Source organism: Coregonus lavaretus (assembly GCF_964263955.1).
Source record: "Coregonus lavaretus genome assembly, chromosome: 28".
NCBI lineage: Eukaryota > Metazoa > Chordata > Actinopteri > Salmoniformes > Salmonidae > Coregonus > Coregonus lavaretus.
In genome coordinates, this window is record NC_140015.1 from 26,590,086 (window position 1) to 26,610,086 (window position 20,001).

Sequence of the window (20,001 nt, forward strand, 5' to 3'; positions counted from 1 at the left end):
GAATATACAGTATATGTCAAGGTCATTTGGAGGAAGATCACTGACCTTAGATAAGTGCCTACATATAGGTCTACAGACTGTACTGTATGCTTCCCTGTGTTTGGTTGGAGGGCAACACACAGACTTACTGTGGAGATGTGACTATAATGGGGGTTGCTGTTCATAAGCAAAGAAGTAGAATGGCCCAGATTCTGCTGTGACTCACTCACTCCCTCAATCCACTGCTGTCTACCTCTCCTCCATCATGAAATCTAAGAGCTGCACTCTATATCCCTCTCTTCTCTCTCTCCCTTCCTCTCTCTACGAGCTCACCCCCAGGGCCTTCTTCATGTGTTCGTATACCACGTACGAGATGCTGACAGCAGGAATGACCTTCAGGAAGTTGGGGGCGATGCCGCGGTAGAGCCCAGGTACCCCGTCATGTGATATGATGTGCTTGAACTGACCGACCATGGACAGCTTGGGCCCGCCCTCAGTGGAGGCTGGTGGGAAGAGGGAAAGAGGGAGAAAACGTCTGTTGTTCAGTTCAGTTATATCCGTTAGTTAGCTATTAATAGATAACTAATGACTATGAACAACTGATAACAATATTGATTCAGTTATCAAAATGCTACTGCATATAGTTTATTTAGCAAATTTTTTGTGACCAAGTTTTTAATTATATTTTCTGTTTGGATAGCCCATACAGTAATATATATAGGGTAATAGGTTGATATGGTAGGTAGTAATTCATTTGTTATAGAATGTTATAGAATGTAACAGAATCTATATTATCTATGTAATATAATCTATGTTATGTAGTAAGGTAGAAGTTAGAATTGTAGTTCAGTTGTACACCAGTCTCACCCTGGGCCTGCATACGTGTTCTAATGAGGGCCAGGGGGTAGGAGGCCAGTTGTCCACAGGTACTAGACACAGTACCACAGCCCAGCAGCACCAACACCCCCGGGTCAGCAGAGCCCTTACAGTACCGCTGGAGCCAGGCATTCTTCAGAGTCTGAGATGGAAAGGGGGATACCTAGTCAGTTGTACAACTGAATGCATTCAACTGAAATGTGTCTTCCGCATTTAACCCAACCCCTCTGAATCAGAGAGGTGCGGGGGGCTGCCTTAATCGACATCCACGTCTTAAAGGGGGAGGGGAAGAGAGAGAAGAGGAGGGGGGGAAAGGAAAGAGACAAGGAAAAAAGAAAAGAAAAGAGAGAGGAGGTGTAGAGGGGTGTGAGAGTGGAAACGAGAGAGGAATAAGCAAAGGGATAGATGGATCATTCAGTTAATTTGACAGATATTTTATTGCGTCCAAAAAATGAGGACATAGTAGAGAGAACCACAGCTCATTGACAGCTAGTAAATGTAAAACCCAAAGTTCACTTAAACACATAAAAGTCATTTTTACGAGAGAGCTGGGACACAGTAACAGCAGCATACATACTGACTGGCATTCCCCTGAGTACAAGGGACAGAGACAGTGATGAGGATTAGCTTTCCCAGAAAACGTCAAACACAGCTGGCAGACACACACACACACACACACACACACACACACACACACACACACACACACACACACACACACAGGGCTGACCCCATTTAGTCGACTGGTTGATTGTTTGGTTGATAGGCTGTTGGACGACATTTATTTTATTTTATGGCAGACGAGACACCTGTCTGACTCACACCTGTCTCGGTGGACTAATCCATTACAGAGGCCACGGTTATCTTGATCTCTGGCTCCCTCTTGAGTCATTTGTGTGTCTTAATTATTTAATAAAAGCAGTGCACTTAAAGCATCAGACTAGCTCAGTGCATATCGTTGATTTTATTAAAACATATAAGGTGTGTCTATACATGGAAAAATAAAAGTTTAAAAATGTTGACCAATCGATAGACGACGGTTGATAGACGACAGACAACAAATATTTTTGGGGGTCAGGGACAGCCCTACTCTCTCTCACACACACACACACACACACACTTTCTCACACACACCTCGTAGACGGCCAGGTCTATGCCAGCATACGGTATGATGCCGAGTGTGTTGGGCACGTAGCCCCTGTAGAAGGCTCGGACCCCCTCCTTCCTCAGGATCTGACGGGCACAGTCTGCCATGCCAGAGTACTGGCCAGTCTTCCTCAGGGTCAGACGAGTCTTCAGCACCTGGGGAGGGAGAGAGGGGAAAGAGAGAGGGTGTGCAAGGAAGAGAAGGAAAATGAGAGAAAAGTCCTATGTTTCTTTATGCGATAAAACATCTGTCTATCTTTCTGTCTGTCTGTCTCCCCTCGCTCACCTCCATAGGGTAGATGATGGTCTGTGCGGTGGCTCCAGCCAGAGAGCCAGCGATGAACCTCTCCTGCACCCGCAGAGTACCCGCTTCATTTCTGCCCCTGATCAACCACTTGATCTAGGATGGAGGAGTGAGGGGAGACAGGGGGAGAGGAGAGACAGGCAGGTGGAAGAGAGGCAGGGATATACAGGGATTAAGGGGTGAGGGGGATAGATTGTGGGAGGTGGGGGAGGCAGGGATACAAAGTGAGGGGGGGGTGTAGATTGGGGGAGGTGTGGGAGGTGGGGGAGACGGGGGTGAGGGGGGAATATGTGAGTCACACTGGGGTGGAGGAGGAGAGTCAGAGACATAACACGTAGAGATACAGGGTGTGTGAGGGTGTGTCTGACAGGGTGAGAAACAGAGTGTGTGTGTGTGAGCAACATTTCACACCTCATTGTGTGTGTGACTCCTTCATTCCTATGCTTCACTAATGACTACCCCATACACCAGAACTTGTAGCAGGTAGCTTAGTGGTTAAGAGCGTTGTGCCAGTAACCGAAAGGTCGCTGGTTCTAATCCCCAAGCCGACTAGGTGAAAAATCTGTCGATGTGCCCTTGAGCAAGGCACTTAACCCTAATTGCTCCTGTAAGTCGCTCTGGATAAGAGCGTCTGCTAAAATGACATAAATGTAAAATGTGTGTATCAGTGTTCTCCTTACATTGGTCCATAATAAATCCAAATCAACCTCTGGGGCCTCTTACACTCACATTTGTATACATTTGTATCCCTCACCTGTTCGTAGGCCATGAACTTGATGGCAGACTCTGGGGCTATTTTGAGGACGTTGATGCCGTTGCCCCTCCAGAGAGCTCGTACACCCCCCTCCTGGACCATCCCCCTCAGCCCCGTCCACAGGTTGATCCCCTTAGAGCTGGAGCCATGCACCTAGAGAGACAGCAGGGTTAGTAACTCTAATAACATACTGTACATCAGGGGTGGCCAACCCTCCTCCTGGAGAGCTACTGTTCCAGCCCTGCTCTAACACACCTGATTATACTAATCAGCACTGCACTGACCTCTAACCTCTGTAGTAAACACAACAGTAACCCTTCACCTGTAGGAAGACCTTGAGACGGTCGAGGGGGGCGGTTCCTGTCCGTGACACCGCCCCCGCCATCGCCCCGGCAACCAGCTGCCTCCACACTACCCCCGACTGGCGCTCTTGCTGGGAAAACTCTGGCGGCACTGTCATGTGCTCTCCGATGTCAAACATCTGAGAAATCACAGAGAAACACTGGTCAGTGAAATAAACTTTATTGACAGATAATGGCATCCAAATTTATATAACAGAGATCGAGAAAATGGCCAAAGTTGTAATGAAAGGATACTGGCTAAATTATTAGTTTCTATAGTTACTCTGTAATTACATTTTATTACATCAACTGAAAATTCCATGTAATGCTATCTGTGCTACTTCATGTCAAGCAAAGATCTAAACCAGAGAGTGTAGAGATAGAAGGCATAGATAGGCAGTACTGACTGACCAGAGAGTGTTTCCAGTAGTGGGCGATGCCCTCCATGTTGTGAAGAGGGTTAAACAGGAAGTGATCTCGCCACTCATTCCAGTTGATAGTCATGGTGCCGTCCCTGTCCATACTGATAGAACACACACACACACACAGAGCAGTGTGAACACACACACACAGAGACACACCCACAAGCTTATAAACAGACACACACACATGCTTACAAACACACACCTCTGTAGTATTTTGATGGCGTGTTCTGTGGACACCTCCAGTCCCAGGTTGTGCAGCGATTGTTGAATCTCCCCGACATCAATGCGCCCTGCATAAACAGTGAATCCCATCAGTGCCTACAATATGTAATATGTACATACAGGCATACAGTACAGTTGGAGCACAGTGATGTGTAAGTCGCTCTGGATAAGAGCGTCTGCTAAATGACTTAAATGTAAATGTAAATGTGTGTGTGTGTGTGACTACTATGTGAACCACATGCAATAATGTGGTATGATACTAAAGACCATTCATGCAGTGATACCATACATTCTGATAAATTACCATAACAGTGCAATGTGACATAGAATGCTCTGTGCATGTATGAACAATTTAAACAGTGTTTTGCGAGTGAAAGGACAAAGTACCACAAACCCCAGAGGTGCCTTATTGCTATTATAAACTGGTTACCAACTTAATTAGTGCAGTAAAAATACATGTTTTGTCATACCCATGGTATACGGTCTGATATACCACGGCTGTCAGCCAATCAGCATTCAGGCCTCGAACAACCCAGTTTATAATTGTTATTTAAATACTTATTTTCTGTGGGTGTGGATAAGAGCATCTGCTAAATGACAAAAATGTAAAATGTAAATGTGTGTGCGTGTGTATGTGCGTAAGGCGCATGTGTGAGTGAGGTGGCAATGCCGACCGTCGTGGTTGCGGTCCAGTGTGTGGAACATGAGCCGCAGTTCCTTTTCGTGGGCCCACAGGTACTGAGAGAACTCCTCAAAGTCCAGCAAGCCATCATGGTTGGTGTCACTCTCACGCACTATCTGCAGGGGTAGGGGTGGGGCGAGAGAAGGAGGGGTAAAAATAGCAGACAGGGAGGGGTGAAGGGTCAAACAGTGTAGGGGACAGGGGGTGGGTGAGAGAGAGAGAGAGAGAGAGAGAGAGAGGGGATGTGACAAGGTGAAAAAGTGGGGGGTGGGTTGGGGCCGGGGGTGAGATTTAGGGTAAGGTGATAGTTTGAGGGTGTGAGAGGTGAATGGAGGGAGTGAAGGAAAGAAGCAGGAAGGAGTGCGTGAGAAATGACAACAAAGACTATCATTGTTACCTTTACAAGGTCAGTTTTACAAGGTCTTAACCTGCAAACATAAAACAATCAGCAGTACTGCTCTCTCTTCATCCTCTCTAGTGCTTCCTCAAACAAGGAGAGGAAGAAGGAAAGAGAGAGAAAGAGAGAGATAGAGAAAGAGAGAATAGAGTGAGAGCAAGAGTGAGAAAGAAAGAGCGAGAGAATAGTATAGAGAGAGAGCGAGCGAGAGACAACCCAGACTCTGACCTCGTCATAATCCGCTTCACTCCTGTGCCCAGTGTCCAGTTAATCTCCAGTAACAATCAAGTGCTACTGGAATCTGACCTGAACCAACGCACACACACACACACACACACACAAGCACACAGTACACACGCAGACACAGGCGCACACACACACACTCACATCACACGGGAAAGGAGAGATTTGCTCAATCTTGGCAGCAACGTTTTCAGAATCTTGTCTAAGCCTATCAAGGGGGTCTTTCTGAGTCTGTCCATCTTATATTTTTTATGAATATATTCACGATGAATAAGTGGTTCAAGAATCCACAAAATCCTTGACATTGTTACTGAGATAGCAATGGGGAGGATTTGCATATTATCATGAAATTCAAATGAGACTCCTACTTATCCTGCCACTTATCCTCACCATTTCAACTTTCTGTTTGGTATACATGCTTGAATTTTAACTCTAAGTGTAGCTGATGGAAGCTGTCTGTATAACATATGACAAGTATAACTTTAAGTATGCCTTTGAATTGGCCCCCTCCTCCATGACACAAATACAATCAGAGCAAAGTCTATTTAAGCATTCCCAGACAAATACATTCTGGTCTAGTGATATTGCCTGTGGTGTCTGAAAACTCCCAGAGGAGATTTGAAGGACAAGCACAGCTGTGGGTGATGATGCTTAGCTAAACTAGCCTACTATTTGAGTGTGGAGAGATGATGCTAAGCTAATGTTCTGCATGGCTGTGGAGGGATGATCCTATGTGAAAGGAGTGATGCTAAACTAAACTACTGAGTGTGGTGGAGTGATCTCCTAAGCTAATTTCCTTTATGCTAACGTAAATTACTGATTAAATGTAACCTGAGGAGTGCTATCTGTGTGCTTCTGTGTGAGTGTTACATAAAGCAAGTGCACTATCACCTACAGTGCCTTCAGAAAGTATTAATACTCATTGACTTATTCCACATTTTCTTGTGTTACAGCCTGAATTCAAAATGGATTAAATGGATTGTTTTCTCTCACCCATCTACATACAATATGCCATAATGACAAAGTGAAAACATGTTTGTAGAAATGTTTGCACATTTATTGAAAATGAAATACAGAAATCTAATTTACATAAGTATTCATACCCCTGAGTCAATACATGTTAGAATCACCTTTGGCAGCGATTACAGCTGTGAGTTACATCTGTGAGTCTTTCTGGGTAAGTCTCTAAGAGCTTTGCACACCTGGATTGTACAATATTTGCCATAGATTTATTGCAAAAGGGATGCATGTTTTGTTATATTTTTATTCTGTACAGGCTTCCTCCTTTTCACTCTGTCATTTAGGTTAGTATTGTGGAGTAACTAAAATGATGTTGATCCAACCTCAGTTTACTCCTATCACAGCCATTAAGCTCTGTAACTGTTTTAGAAGTCACCATTGGCCTCATGGTGAAATCCCTGAGCGGTTTCCTTCCTCTCGGCAACTAAGTTAGGAAGGTGTATTGATACACCATACAAAGTGTAATTAATAACTTCACCATGCCCAAAGGGTTATTCAATGTCTGCTTTTTTTTTTACCCATCTACCAATAGGTGCCCTTCTTTGCGAGGCATTGGAAAACCTCCCTGGTCTTTGTGGTTGAATCAGTGTTTGACTGCTCGACTGAGGGACCTTACAGAGAATTGTGTGTGTGGGGTACAGAGATGAGGTAATCATACAAAAATCATGTTAAACACTATTATTGCACACAGAGTGAGTCCATACAACTTATTATGTGACTTGTAGGCACATTTTTACTCCTGAACTTATTTAGGCTTGCCATAACAAGGGGTTGAATACTTATTGATGAAGACATTTCAGCTTTTCATTTTAAATGAATTGGTAAAAATGTCAAAAAACATAATTCCACTTTGACGTTATGGGGTATTGTGTGTAGGCCAGTGACACAAAATCTCAATTAAATCAATTTTAAATTCAGGCTGTAACAACAAAATGCGGAAAAAGTAAAGGGGTGTGAATACTTATTGAATGCACTGTATGTGCCACTGCCGGCCATGAAAGTCCAGTCGGTATGGTCGGAAAGAGTCAGACATCCGAATATCAGCACCATGGCCTGTAAGTAACTTTTTGGTCCACCAGCCACTATGGCAGGTAGATGGAAAAATCTACCAGCCACTCAGATTTTTTACCAGCCAAAATATATTTGGGCCATAATTACACCATGACAATTACAACATATGAAAGTTTATTTTCTCTCGCTTTAGCTCAAATAATGGCCGTCATTGATTTAAAGAAATGTTGCAAAAAACATTACGTGGTTGCATCATATTTCTGTGCATACTTTCCAATGAAGCTTGCATCGATGCATGCTTCCAAAGATGTACAAAAAGAGAACGTATTCGAGAAGTGCTCCGTTTCGCATACTTTGATTTGGACTCATACTCCGACCCTCCCGTGCTCCAATTTGCGTGCTCGAAGCACGGTAGTATGCATTCAATGCTCGATTTGAGGCAAGCAACACTGAACCATGCATGAGCACACCAGCTGTTCTGGACAAATGTGTGATCACGCTCTCTGTAGTCGATGTGAGTAAGACCTTTAAACATGTTAACATTCACAAGGCCGCTAGGCCAGACGGATTACCAGGACGCGTACTCAGAGCATGGGCTGACCAGCTGGCAAGTGTCTTCACTGACATTTTTCAACCTGTCCCTGACCCAGTCTGTAATACCTACATGTTTCAGGTGGACCACCATAGTCCCTGTGCCCATGAACGCCAAGGTAACCTGTCTAAATGACTGTTGCTCCGTAGCACTCAAATCCTATAGGGAGGACAATAACCTCTCCCTCAATGTCAGCAAGACAAAGGAGCTGATCGTGGGCTACAGGAAACGAAGGGCCGAGCATGCCCCATTTACATCGACAGGGCTGTAGTGGAGCGGGCCGAGAGCTTCAAGTTCCTTGGTGTCCACATCAATAAGGCTCTATCATGGTCCACACACACCAACACAGTCGTGAAGAGGGCACGACTACGCCTCTTCCCCCTCAGGAGGCTGAAAAGATTTGGCATGGGCCTTCAGATCCTCAAAAGGTTATACAGCTGCACCATTGAGAGCCTCTTGACTGGCTGTACCACTTGGTATGGCAACTGCTTGGCATCCGACCGCAAGGCGCTACAGAAGGTAGTGCGTATGGCCCAGTACATCACTGGTGCCGAGCTCCCTGCCATCCAGGACCTCTATACCCTGCAGTGTCAGAGGAAGGCCGTAAAAAAATGACTCCAAGTCATTGACTGTTCTCTTTGCTACCGCACGGAAAGTGGCACTGATGCACTGAAGTCTAGAACCAACAGGATCCTGAACAGCTTCTACCCCCAAGCCATAAGACTGCTAAATAGTTAGTTAAATAGTTAGTTAAATAGTTAGCTACTCGGACTATCTGCATTGACCCTTTTTGCACTAACTTTTTTGACTCATCACATAATCTGCTGCTACTGTTTATTATCTGTCACTTTATTCCTAGTTATATGTACATATCTACCTCAATTACCTCATACCCCTGCACATCGACTCGGTACTGGTACCCTGTGTATATAGCCAAGTTATTGTTACTCATTGTGTATTTATTATTACATATTTTACTTTTCTATTATTTCTCTATTTCTTTCTCTCTGTATTGTAGGGAAGGGCCCCTAAGTAAGCATTTCACTGTTAGTCTACACCTGTTGTTTACAAAGCATGTGACAAATACAATTTTATGTGAAGACTGAGGTTAAGGTGTGTGTGTGTGTGTGTGTGTGTGTGTGTGTGTGTGTGTGTGTGTGTGTGTGTGTGTGTGTGTGTGCATGTGTGTGTGTGTGTGATATTAAGGTCAGGCGGGGTCAGGGCTGCACCAGGTTTGTGTTACAGTCATACCTTTAAAATATTCATCCAGGAAAGTGTTGCTTTCCTGTCATGTACTGGGACAAGCAGGTCAGAAAAGCGTAGATCAGTATTGTGTTGAAGCAACAGAGTTTTCAGATAGCACTGGTGAGAGGCAACTTGAGTTGGAGGGATGTGTGAAAATAGCACTAGTTAATGTTGTGTTGTTTTGAGTTAGAGAGAGCGGTGGAGTTTTGAAATAGGCCACAGATGTCTGGGTAATGGAGCACTGGTCCAGTGCTGCTGATCCAATTTCCACTGTTCTGCCTGTGGCTATGGAACCCTGACCTGTTCACTACCTTGTCCCGGACCTGCTGTTTGTCTCCCTCCCCCTCAACCTCGCTCTCTCAACCTCTAAATGCTATGAAAAGCCAACTGACATTTACACCTGAGGTGCTGACCTGTTGCACCCTCTATAACCACTGTGATTATTATTTGACCCTGCTGGTCATCTATGAACGTTTGAACATCTTGAAGAACAATCTGGCCATCTACTCTTATAATCTCCACCCGGCACAGCCAGAAGAGGATTGTCCACCCCTCAGAGCCTGGTTCCTCTCCTAGGTTCCTGCCTTTCTAGGGAGTTTTTCCTAGTCACCGTGCTTCTACATCTGCATTGCTTGCTCTTTGGGGTTTTAGGCTGGGTTTCTGACCCAATGTCACAACGTAACGATTGGTGCTTTGGAAACATGCTGAAATATGAACTGATTGCTGGGAACATGTCTACAACTTCATCAGCAATCTGTGAAACTATCGTAAATAAGTGACAAGCTACACGCTGTTTACCAGTGCAGTTCCCAACATCCTTAGCGAGCTAGCTAACATTCCATCCCTGTGTTTGTCAGTGAAGCTAGCTAGCAGCAGGCAGGCTACAACAAGCTAAATCAGCTGATGAAATCACTGGCAATGATATTCTTGCACATATTTTGTGCAGGAGTAGAGAGATGTTGTTTTGTTTGTACAACTTTTTCACTGTCTATCAGAGCATGCTTCTGTCCCAGTGCCCATGTTTCAGAACGAGTGAGTCATGCACAAGACAGGTCGCGGGAGACAATGCTTGTGAATGGATTTAGAATTTTTGAATATTGATAAGTGTAAGTAGGGACGTCGAGTGTGCATCGTCTCAATGCTCATTTTGGCGAAAACACTTGCAGACTCGAGTGATCTCTATCGAACACAACAGCAAGTGGCCACTCGATAAAGGGCTTAAGGGCCAAGTGTTCTGTTTGAGATTCAGCCTATGACTGCGGTAAAAATAACTGTATTGCTCCCTAGGGGTCATACGCAATAGTATGCGGTAAAGGAGTCAATGGAACGTTCCATTGACCAGATTGGCGCACATTCAACAAATCTGATCTAACAAAATGGATATTCATCAAATCCGTCAAGATGTATGTATTGTAACAGGCCCACAATGTGGTTACTTAAGTCCAATTTGGATATATTTGGCTGTTTTCGCTGCATAACATGTAGAAGTTGTCACTTTTCAGGTTTAAAAGAAGTGACTGCTAAATGATCACTCCCGTTTGTAGTCCAAGTAGTTTTTAACTGTAATGCAGTTGATTGGTAATGATGACATGAACATGTGTTGGGGTTGACATCTATACAAGTATTATACTCCGATATTTACCTCAACATAGTGTGAAATACACACATAAACAATAGCCTAAATGTAGGGTAATTTTGCTGGGGGGCAATGAGGAGAGGCGGGATCTTTCCCCCACAGCCCTTTCTCCCACGCGTTTCAATGGCAATTTTGGTCAAGTCCGATTGACCCTTTTACCGCATCTATAGGACCACCATACGCAATAGGACCATATTCTTATTTTTTGTAAATATAATTTTTACTTTTACCCCTTTTCCTCCCCAATTTCGTGATATCCAATTGGTAGTTACAGTCTAATCCCATCGCTGCAACTCCCCTACGGACTCGGGAGAGGCGAAGGTTGAGAGCCATGCGTCCTCCGTAACACGACCCTGCCAAGCCGCACTGCTTATTGACACACTGCTCGCTTAACCCGGAAGCCAGCCGCACCAATGTGTCGGAGGAAACACCGTCCAGCTGGCGACTGAAGTCAGCTTGCAGGCGCCCGGCCCGCCACAAGGAGTCGCTAGAGCACGATGGGACAAGGAAATCCCGGCCGGCCAAACCCTCTCCTAACCCGGACGACGCTGGGCCAATTGTGCGCCGCCTCATGGGTCTCCCGGTCACGGCCGGCTGTGACACAGCCTGGGATCGAACCCGGGTCTGTAGTGACGCCTCAAGCACTGCGATGCAGTGCCTTAGACCGCAAAGGACCATTTTCTGCATTGTGCATGTGGAATTGTATTATTTTTTATTTTTAAAGGTCCCGCACAGTCATCCTATTTCCCAAGTAAAAATTGCCTTTGAATTACCAAAACATCCCCCGTAATATTTTTACGCTATTAAAATGCTCAGAATTGAAGAAATTGTACCTTTTCTCTCATCTCTAACTAACAGGAAGCCTGACAGAACGGGCTTATATTCATGAGCTCGCCTTGACTGACAGCTCTTTGAAACAGCCTTGTGGTCGTTGCCAGGTAACAAGGTAAACAATGGGCCACATGTCAATGATGACCAGGTAAACAATGGGCCACATGTCATTCCGAGCCTAAATATTATGCCTCAACCCATTTTCTCTGCAAAATGTTCTAATTACAGAATACAGTTCACTGATACACTTCTTCATCAGAATTAGCAAAGCCTGAGTCACTGTCGACGCTAAGACATAAGGGAATGTACATGAAAACAGCATACAATAAGTGTACTGGACAATTTATTGGTGCCTCTACATTAGCATTATAAATGACAATATGTTCAGAATTGTACTGTATGTATTGATCAGACATTTATTTGATAATTTACATTAGGCAAGCATAGCTGAAATATTGATCAACATGGACACTCATGAGAAATAAAGGTGAGAAATAATGGTGAGACATCATCTGACATAAAAAAATTGTTTTAACCATAAGCCCTAATATAGGCACCTGGCTACCCTACAGTGTACAGGACCCCATTGATTCATACAATTTGTAACTCATCTCCCATCCGAATGTTAGAAAAATAACTATACAAAGAAATAAAATGTGATATATCACGTAAAAGTGAATTACTTAGGCTTTGGGAAATGCAACCAACTTCAAAGATTGATGGGACGGGGAGGGGAGCGGGAGAGGAGGGGGACCCATGTACCACGCTTCAATCAAGCGGGCTTCAGTCACCCACTTGGCTTCAGTCAGCCCGAAGATTGAAGCTGGAGACAAATCCAGGTATGGCTTCCTCCTATTCAGGCCTCTCACACTGGGCAGACAGGAGTTCTGGGATGGACAGCTCGCACAGCTTACCCACATACGGCACTGGATCAAGGGTGACCTCATTGAAGAGGAGATCCAGGAGCCTGTCTACGTAGCCTGTAAGGGTTTTGAAAAGGGCAATGTTTGTTAAATGGGTAGTGAAATTAATGTAGTTGTATTTACTGTTCTGAGTTATTATGCTATCAATTTGTTGATGTAGTAATGTACTCATTCTACAATGTGTTTTCTGGTGTTTTTGAAGTACTCAATTTGAAATACGCAATATTTGGTCATGCACTTTTTTGTGAAACTTTTCAATGTTTGTATTTGGAATTTGTGTGTGCCTGAAATGCTCAATTGATTTGAAATGAATAACTATGATTTATAGTATTGTTGGGTCTGTCTTCACAGACTTCACAGCATATCCCCCTTCTTTGGTCCGTCTTCACTTGGTCTGTCTTCACAGGCTTTACAGCATATCCCCCCTTCTTTGGGCTGACTTCACTTGGTCTGTCTTCACAGGCTTTACAGCATATCCCCCCTTCTGTGGTCTGACTTCGCTTGGTCTGTCTTCACAGGCTTTACAGCATATCCCCCCTTCTTTGCCTTGGGAAAGCTGATTTTGTATCACAGCATTCCTGATGCGGTGGTTGCTTGGAAATATGTGCAGACCGAGTAGATGTAGAATTTTCTAAAATGTACAGTACCAGTCAAAAGTTTGGACACACCTACTCATTCAAGGGTTTTTCTTTATTTTTACTGTTTTCTACATTGTAGAATAATAGTGACGACATCAAAACTATGAAATAACACATTTGGAATCATGTAGTAACCAAAAAAGTGTTAAACAAATCAAAATATATTTTATATTTGAGATTCTTCAAATAGCCACCCTTTGCCTTGATGACAGCTTTGCACACTCTTGGCATTCTCTCAATCAGCTTCATGAGGTAGTCACCTGGAATGAATTTCAATTAACAGGTGTGCCTTGTTAAAAGTTAATTTGTGGGGTAAATTACAAATACTATACTCACCGGAATTCCTTTTGTGGACAACATTCCTTCGTATCAGCTGTGTGCTGTCAGTTTTCAGACTCAATGTAGGGGGCTTAGGGATGGAAGAACAAAAACCATACAGTGACTATCAGGTGTGTTGCAGAAAATATACCATCAAAGCAGCCCATTTACAGCCACAGCCACCGTGTCAGACTCATCAAACTCTGATACTTACATTGTGGTCAGTGCTTGCAAGATCCTCTGATCCACTGTCATTAATGGTTCAGCATCCATCTTCAGGATTAGCTTCCTGGCAAGACCCATCAAATGTTCTCCCCAATTGATAAAGCAACTTCGCTCGAAATGTGCACTGCACATGGTTGTTATGATCGTAATTTTCGGTTGAGCCTGTCTACTTGAAATGAAAGCAACCACCGCTGTCGGATGTCTTCATTCTTCGGAAAATAGAGTAATGTTAAATTAACACTATGGCATCCAGTCACGACACAGTGAGTTTTTTCCCAGCATGATGGTAAGTAGCTTGCTAGCTAAAAGTTACCACACAGATGAAAAGGGGTTAGTTACCAATATCGTTCTGGCACGTTCTACTTGAGCTATCGTACAGTTTGTAAACAAAGCCGTATGATGCGCACATGTGATGGTTTTAAGGCGTTACATATTTAAATTAGTTAAGATTATAAGACGCTACCATTGGTGTATACAATTTCCGGCTTTACGTGACGTTGCATAAAGCCAGAAGTAATGCCTGCCTCCTGAATTCAAATGTTTGACATGGGGTAGAGGACCAGTAACTTTATGATCAACTTTGTTAATGTACCAGCTACAGTAATTTTTCATACTTGGATCAACCTACTACGAACTGATTTCATCCAAATATCATCACATTTTATGAAAAACATGATTTTCACTGTTCGGGACCTTTAATGAAAAAACTATTTTTAAAAATGTGTTGTTTAAACGTTAAGAAAATTAAAACATTTGTAATTGATAGCAACAACAGATTAAACAAATTTGGCCAAGGGGTCTGTGGAAGAAGTTGGGTGCAATACAATACAATGTGATATTATTCACCTACAATATACCCTTAAATGCACAACAGGGCCTGGGAGGCTCACAGGGATCCACAGTACTCCATCAATCATCCAGTTTTCAACTAAATACTTATTGTATTCCATAAAAATGTTGTTTTGAACATAAATTCACTGTAATTTAAGCTTTAAAACTGCAAAATTGTCTCTCTGCCCAATGGGAAAATAGATTGCAGGAAATTAGGGGAGGCTTAAATGTTACTTTCCAGGGCCGAATTCTTGGTAAGTCTGGCCATGCACTGCAGCAGTCATAAAACTCCTTGTATGCTATTTTTAACTCACTCTAAAGTCTGAGTTGTTTTCTGATTTTGAGGGGGTCCCTGATGAATTTGCTATCAGAAAAGGGGTACCCAGCCCTAAAAAGTTTGGGAACCCCTGGCCTATGTCATACATACTCTATCTGTATGATCAGTTTGTGTTGTTCTACAGGACATTATTTTCTTACTCCTTACTCAGCCAAGAACACACACAGTCTTGTACAGCTAACCTTGTGGGCACACACAATTCAGTCCCATTCAAAATCCTATTTTCCTTAACCCCTAACCCTAAACCTAACCCTAACCCTAAACCTAACCCTTACCCTAACCTTATCCCAAAAACCTAACTTTAATCCTAACCCTAACCCTAACTCCTAACCCTAACCCTAAAACTAACCCTAGCTCCTAACCCTAAACCTAATTCTAACCTTAACCCTAAACCCCCTAGAAATAGCATTTGACCTTGTGGGGACCAACAAAATGTCCCCAGTTGGTCAGATTTTTGTTCGTTTACTATTCTTGTGGAGACTTCTGGTCCCCACAATAATTGTTAAACACGTCCAACACACACACACACACACACACACACACACACACACAATTAATGTGCCAATACGTATAATAATAGCTAGTGCCACGCAGGCTATAATCCAAGGGATACCCATGTCTATTGGAAATACCGCCATCATCACTGTTCCTCTCACCTCCTCCGCGTCACTGCGAAGTAAACCGCGGGCAGCGAGTCCTATCCTCAGCTCGTTGATGTCGACTTTACCGTCTTTATTGAGGTCCAGTTGGTCGAACAGTTCGGCCCATCTCTCTCGCGTTTCCGGCTCCCTCCCAGGGTCCGACACACCTTTGTCTTGTTCTTGACAGCGAGCCCGGGTCCAACCAAAGCAGAACCGAGCCCTGCCTTCGCCCATGTGAATGGGAGACTTGTGCAATCCTGATGGTGGTGGATATTATCCCAACCTGCTGCCGCGAAGCAGGCGTAGAAAATTGAAGGAGCGCTTTATGTTCGAATGACTCCCAGTGGGTATCCTTATGATAGCCTACCTATTAAAATCCTGGAACCATACCACAATAGCCGCACTGAAATAACTGCTGTTCTCTCTTGGTCTCGTTACCGAGGCACCGGTTTAATACACCGAGTCCTTGCCGAGAATGTCAGTACACCGGGCGCGGTGTAAGCTCTCAGTGCCTGTAATATTAATCCCCGTATCCGTTACATATCCCGTGACATCGGCGATGATTAAATCCATTAACTAATTCAAATGAATTAGTCTGTTGGTCAGGGGACTGGCTCTGCCTTTTGGATGAGCATGTGAGTCCCCGTGCAACGCAACGAAGCGAACCGAGCTCCTGGCGTTCGTGATATTTTACCACAGCTACAGCTTTGTGCACGCATGTAGGAAACCGGGTGGAATTTTATGCCGTCGTCTCTGACAACAGGCTCAATGCGGTGTGTGTGCGTGTTCGTGAGAGAGAGATACATCCCTTTTACTTTGAAAGGTTCGAAGTTAGAACATAATGTTAGTGGGGTGTAGCTGTAGTAGTAGAAGTTGAATAAAAATCCTCTACTTTCACCTCTGCAGGTCCATCCTCTCCTCCCACTCTCTCATACAATTATAATGCTTCCTTCTGTCCGGTACATAGCTACTATCATTATTGCAGCTGCTCCCATGACACACACACACACAAACACACACACACACACACACACCAGCATCAAATCCCTCAAACTGTAATTCTAATCTAGCCTCTACCACACAACAGGCTACCACAGTATCCGTAGGCCTAAACACCTGACTGACATTTAATTCAACTGAATTCTAAATTTATAATGGAGGAACATTAATGTGATATCCATTTTCACAGTGAAAGTAAAGGGTGTTGTTGGCTGCCCCATCCCCATTGAACCCATTGATAGCCTCTTATTGGTTATTAATAGAAACATAGTGGGGTTTGCATGCCGTGACGCGCATCTGGCGCACTGTGACAGAAACCGCCCGGTCATCATGCATGGGATATGAGAGATTATGCAGAGACAGTGGGAGGGAGGCTCATGACACAGTTCTAAAAATGTTGACATGCACCACCCACTGATAGTGTTTTGCTGTAAGAGGCATCCTCTTCAGCAGATGGGCTGGGTCCTGTTCGTAGGAAAGTAGCTCAATTTAACCAAAGTGGACTATAAGAGTCTCTCTCTCTCCCTCTCTCCACCAGTGGCAGGTCCAGAATATTTTGAATGGGGTGGCCAAGGTGGGGCACAGACCCAGTTTAGTGGGGCCATAACATTTTGATCCTTAATCGATGCAAGGTGGATTCTTTCAATATAATTATGATGGTTCAACGCATTAAATACTTCAGCTTAGGTTTGGTACATTTCCCTGTTCAAATAAATCATAAATAAATTCAAAAAGTCTTGCTACAGTGTTTGCATTAAAAAATAAGCGCATTAGCATAAAGCAGTTAATTCACTTGAAAGTGCCATCCAGAGTGTGAATTATACTACGACATTTGGGGGTCTCAATTTCTTTAACGGGACCGCCTATGTGTGCGGGCACTTTTTTATGGGCTTTATAGTAAAGACATTTAATTTTAACTGTAAAAATGTTTGACCTTTAAAGTGTCAGGAACACAACCAGTCATGATGTTTTCATCTGGTTGTCAAACAAATCACTTAAAAAGTAGGTTAAGTAGGTTACCTGCGCACGTTTGTCTACTCCAAAATAAGTCCAGCATCCGACCAGTGCGCTGTGCACCCACCATTTGAATGGAAAGGGACATCTATTACAAACACCATAAGTGTAATGACATTCAGCCTACAAAGTGGCACGTATTCATGGATGCCAAGGGAAGCCAGGCTTCCCCAACAATGTTAACAATACAAATTAAAATAAACGTATTATTTATCATTCTTGTCTATCCGTGTTTCATAATTTTCCACCAATTCACAAGAAGCTGAATGTATTTCACCAGAGAAAGCATCCGAGCGAGTCATACTCTTTTTGGCCAGACAGCATTAGATACATGGGGTACACATATTAAGACAGAGGGGCGCTGTTTCACTCACTCAGATGCTTTCTCTGGTGAGATAGATGAGTTTTGCTGTCGGTGTGCGTCTTGTTCAAAATTATCAATATATTCAGAGGTGACCTATCAGATCTCAGAATTTCAGAGGGGGCCACTAGATACGATCTAGCTAATATGCAAGTAAGTCGGTAGGCTACAGGATTTGATTAGATTAAATTAAACCTCACCAACTGCAGTGTGATAACTGTGATGAATAGCAGCCTAGTGTTGATGGCAGGAAATCAGTCAGCCTTACTGGTATTGACTTGTTGTGTTCCATCATCACTGAGGCAACTCTCCAGTCCCACAACAAAGTCCCTCTCTCCCTCTAGAGTTAAGGGTACATCTCAATTGTCTAAAGTGGCTTCCTCTCCTCGTCTTATTTCTCGGCACTGTGGTGAAAGTGCATGACAGGTGTGAGCAAATACCTGGTGGACTTCCATTATATAGCTTTCACCAATCCTGTCCATAGATTCAGCGTGAATGAAAGGGAGGAGGAAAGGCTGCCACTTCAGACCATTGAGATTCATCCTAAACCTAAATGGAGCTTCACCCCGAGGCTCTGGCCACGATTGTGACTACACCATGAGGAGTGAGGACTGCTGAGGACTGCTGCTCTGAAGTGAAGCACCAAAGAACAGACTCACGCCTCGGTGAGCAGCAATGCATGTGGGTATAACTAACTATTTTCACAGAACTGTTTTAATTTGGCGTCTACTGGACTCCGGTGTAAACTGCTTTCTCGGTTGTTATGGTGCCACTGAGGTGGATTGTTGTACGCTGTCAGGGTTGAGTTTGGTCAAATGCACAGACACAGGCATGCACGCATGCAGGCATTTTCACACCCACACACATACAAACACGCACATAGGTTGTGGGGTGGGTGGGCAGAGAGTGTGCTTTGGATCTGCATATCAAACAGCAGATCAAGGCTAGTTCCTTCATGGCTAAGGAGTAAATTGTGGCAAGACACATTTGTTCAGTGTATTTCATGGTTCCCATAAAAACCTAGCTCCATGAAATTTGGTGACCAGCCCTCTACCACATTTGAATGAGATTGGATTGGAAAGTAAGTGCAATTACAACTGTAATCCTCTTGGGTTCCCTAAAGTATGGCAAACTGCCAAGAATCAACATTGTGCAGATGATGGAATTTATATACTTAGCTTTATTACGTTGAGCCTAATTCATTCAGGGTAGTGTTTTATGACTTCTTCTTGCTCAGATAAACCTAAAATATCCTAACTGATATTCTCTTCTAGTTCTTCTGACTGCTCTGTCCACTCTTTTCACAGTACTTATTTATCATAAACTCATTATAACATTTTTCCCTTTATTGTCCATAATTATTTTCCCCCTTTTCTGTTCCCTTTTCCATCTCTCTCTCTTTTCCCTCTCCCTCTCCCTCTCTCATTCATTCTCTCTGTTTAGATTGCTGTCATGGACACAAAGTGAATGGCTGTCTGTCTTTCCATTTAGAGTGTGAGCCAGTGTCTGATCACATCACACCTCTCCACACTTCAATGACACCCTGGGTCCATTGCATATAAAGCCATCCCACTGGGCTTTACAGCAATGGCCAGCTAGCATGTGGTCATATACAAATACAGACTCAAACCCCGGTATACACAGACAAACGGACGGATGGGCGGATGGACACACACACACACACACACACACAGAACATTCCTGCTCACACACATAAAGGTATCTCACGGTGCTTTAGATGAATGGCCAACTGTCAGCAGGAGGGTGAGTGGTGTTGATTTTGGGGTTCCTAGGGGCAACCACTATTCATCAACATTACTACCAACTGAACAGACAGACACAATGACACACAGACTCATAATCATCACTACCATCATCAATATCACATCATTATTTTTGTCATTATAATCATCAACATCGGCATCATTTTTATATATTATTTTTTAACCAAATCTCCATACTTATGGGCTACAGTTGTTTAACCATAACCTACACTGAACAAAAATCTAA

The 20,001-nt window shown here is 43.7% G+C and overlaps 1 protein-coding gene across 1 annotated transcript; it reads right to left on the reverse strand.

Moving 5' to 3' along the window:
• Window positions 1-300: 300 nt before the first annotated feature.
• Window positions 301-15,851, reverse strand: LOC311103622 (mitochondrial adenyl nucleotide antiporter SLC25A23-like; the record flags this gene model as incomplete). Its single annotated transcript, XM_084145220.1, has 10 exons — window positions 301-482; window positions 847-997; window positions 1,990-2,157; window positions 2,288-2,401; window positions 3,060-3,212; window positions 3,382-3,540; window positions 3,812-3,923; window positions 4,028-4,115; window positions 4,722-4,845; window positions 15,633-15,851. 10 exons carry the CDS (start codon window positions 15,849-15,851, stop codon window positions 301-303), a joined length of 1,470 nt encoding a protein of 489 aa, XP_084001346.1.
• Between the last annotated feature and the right edge of the window lie 4,150 nt (window positions 15,852-20,001).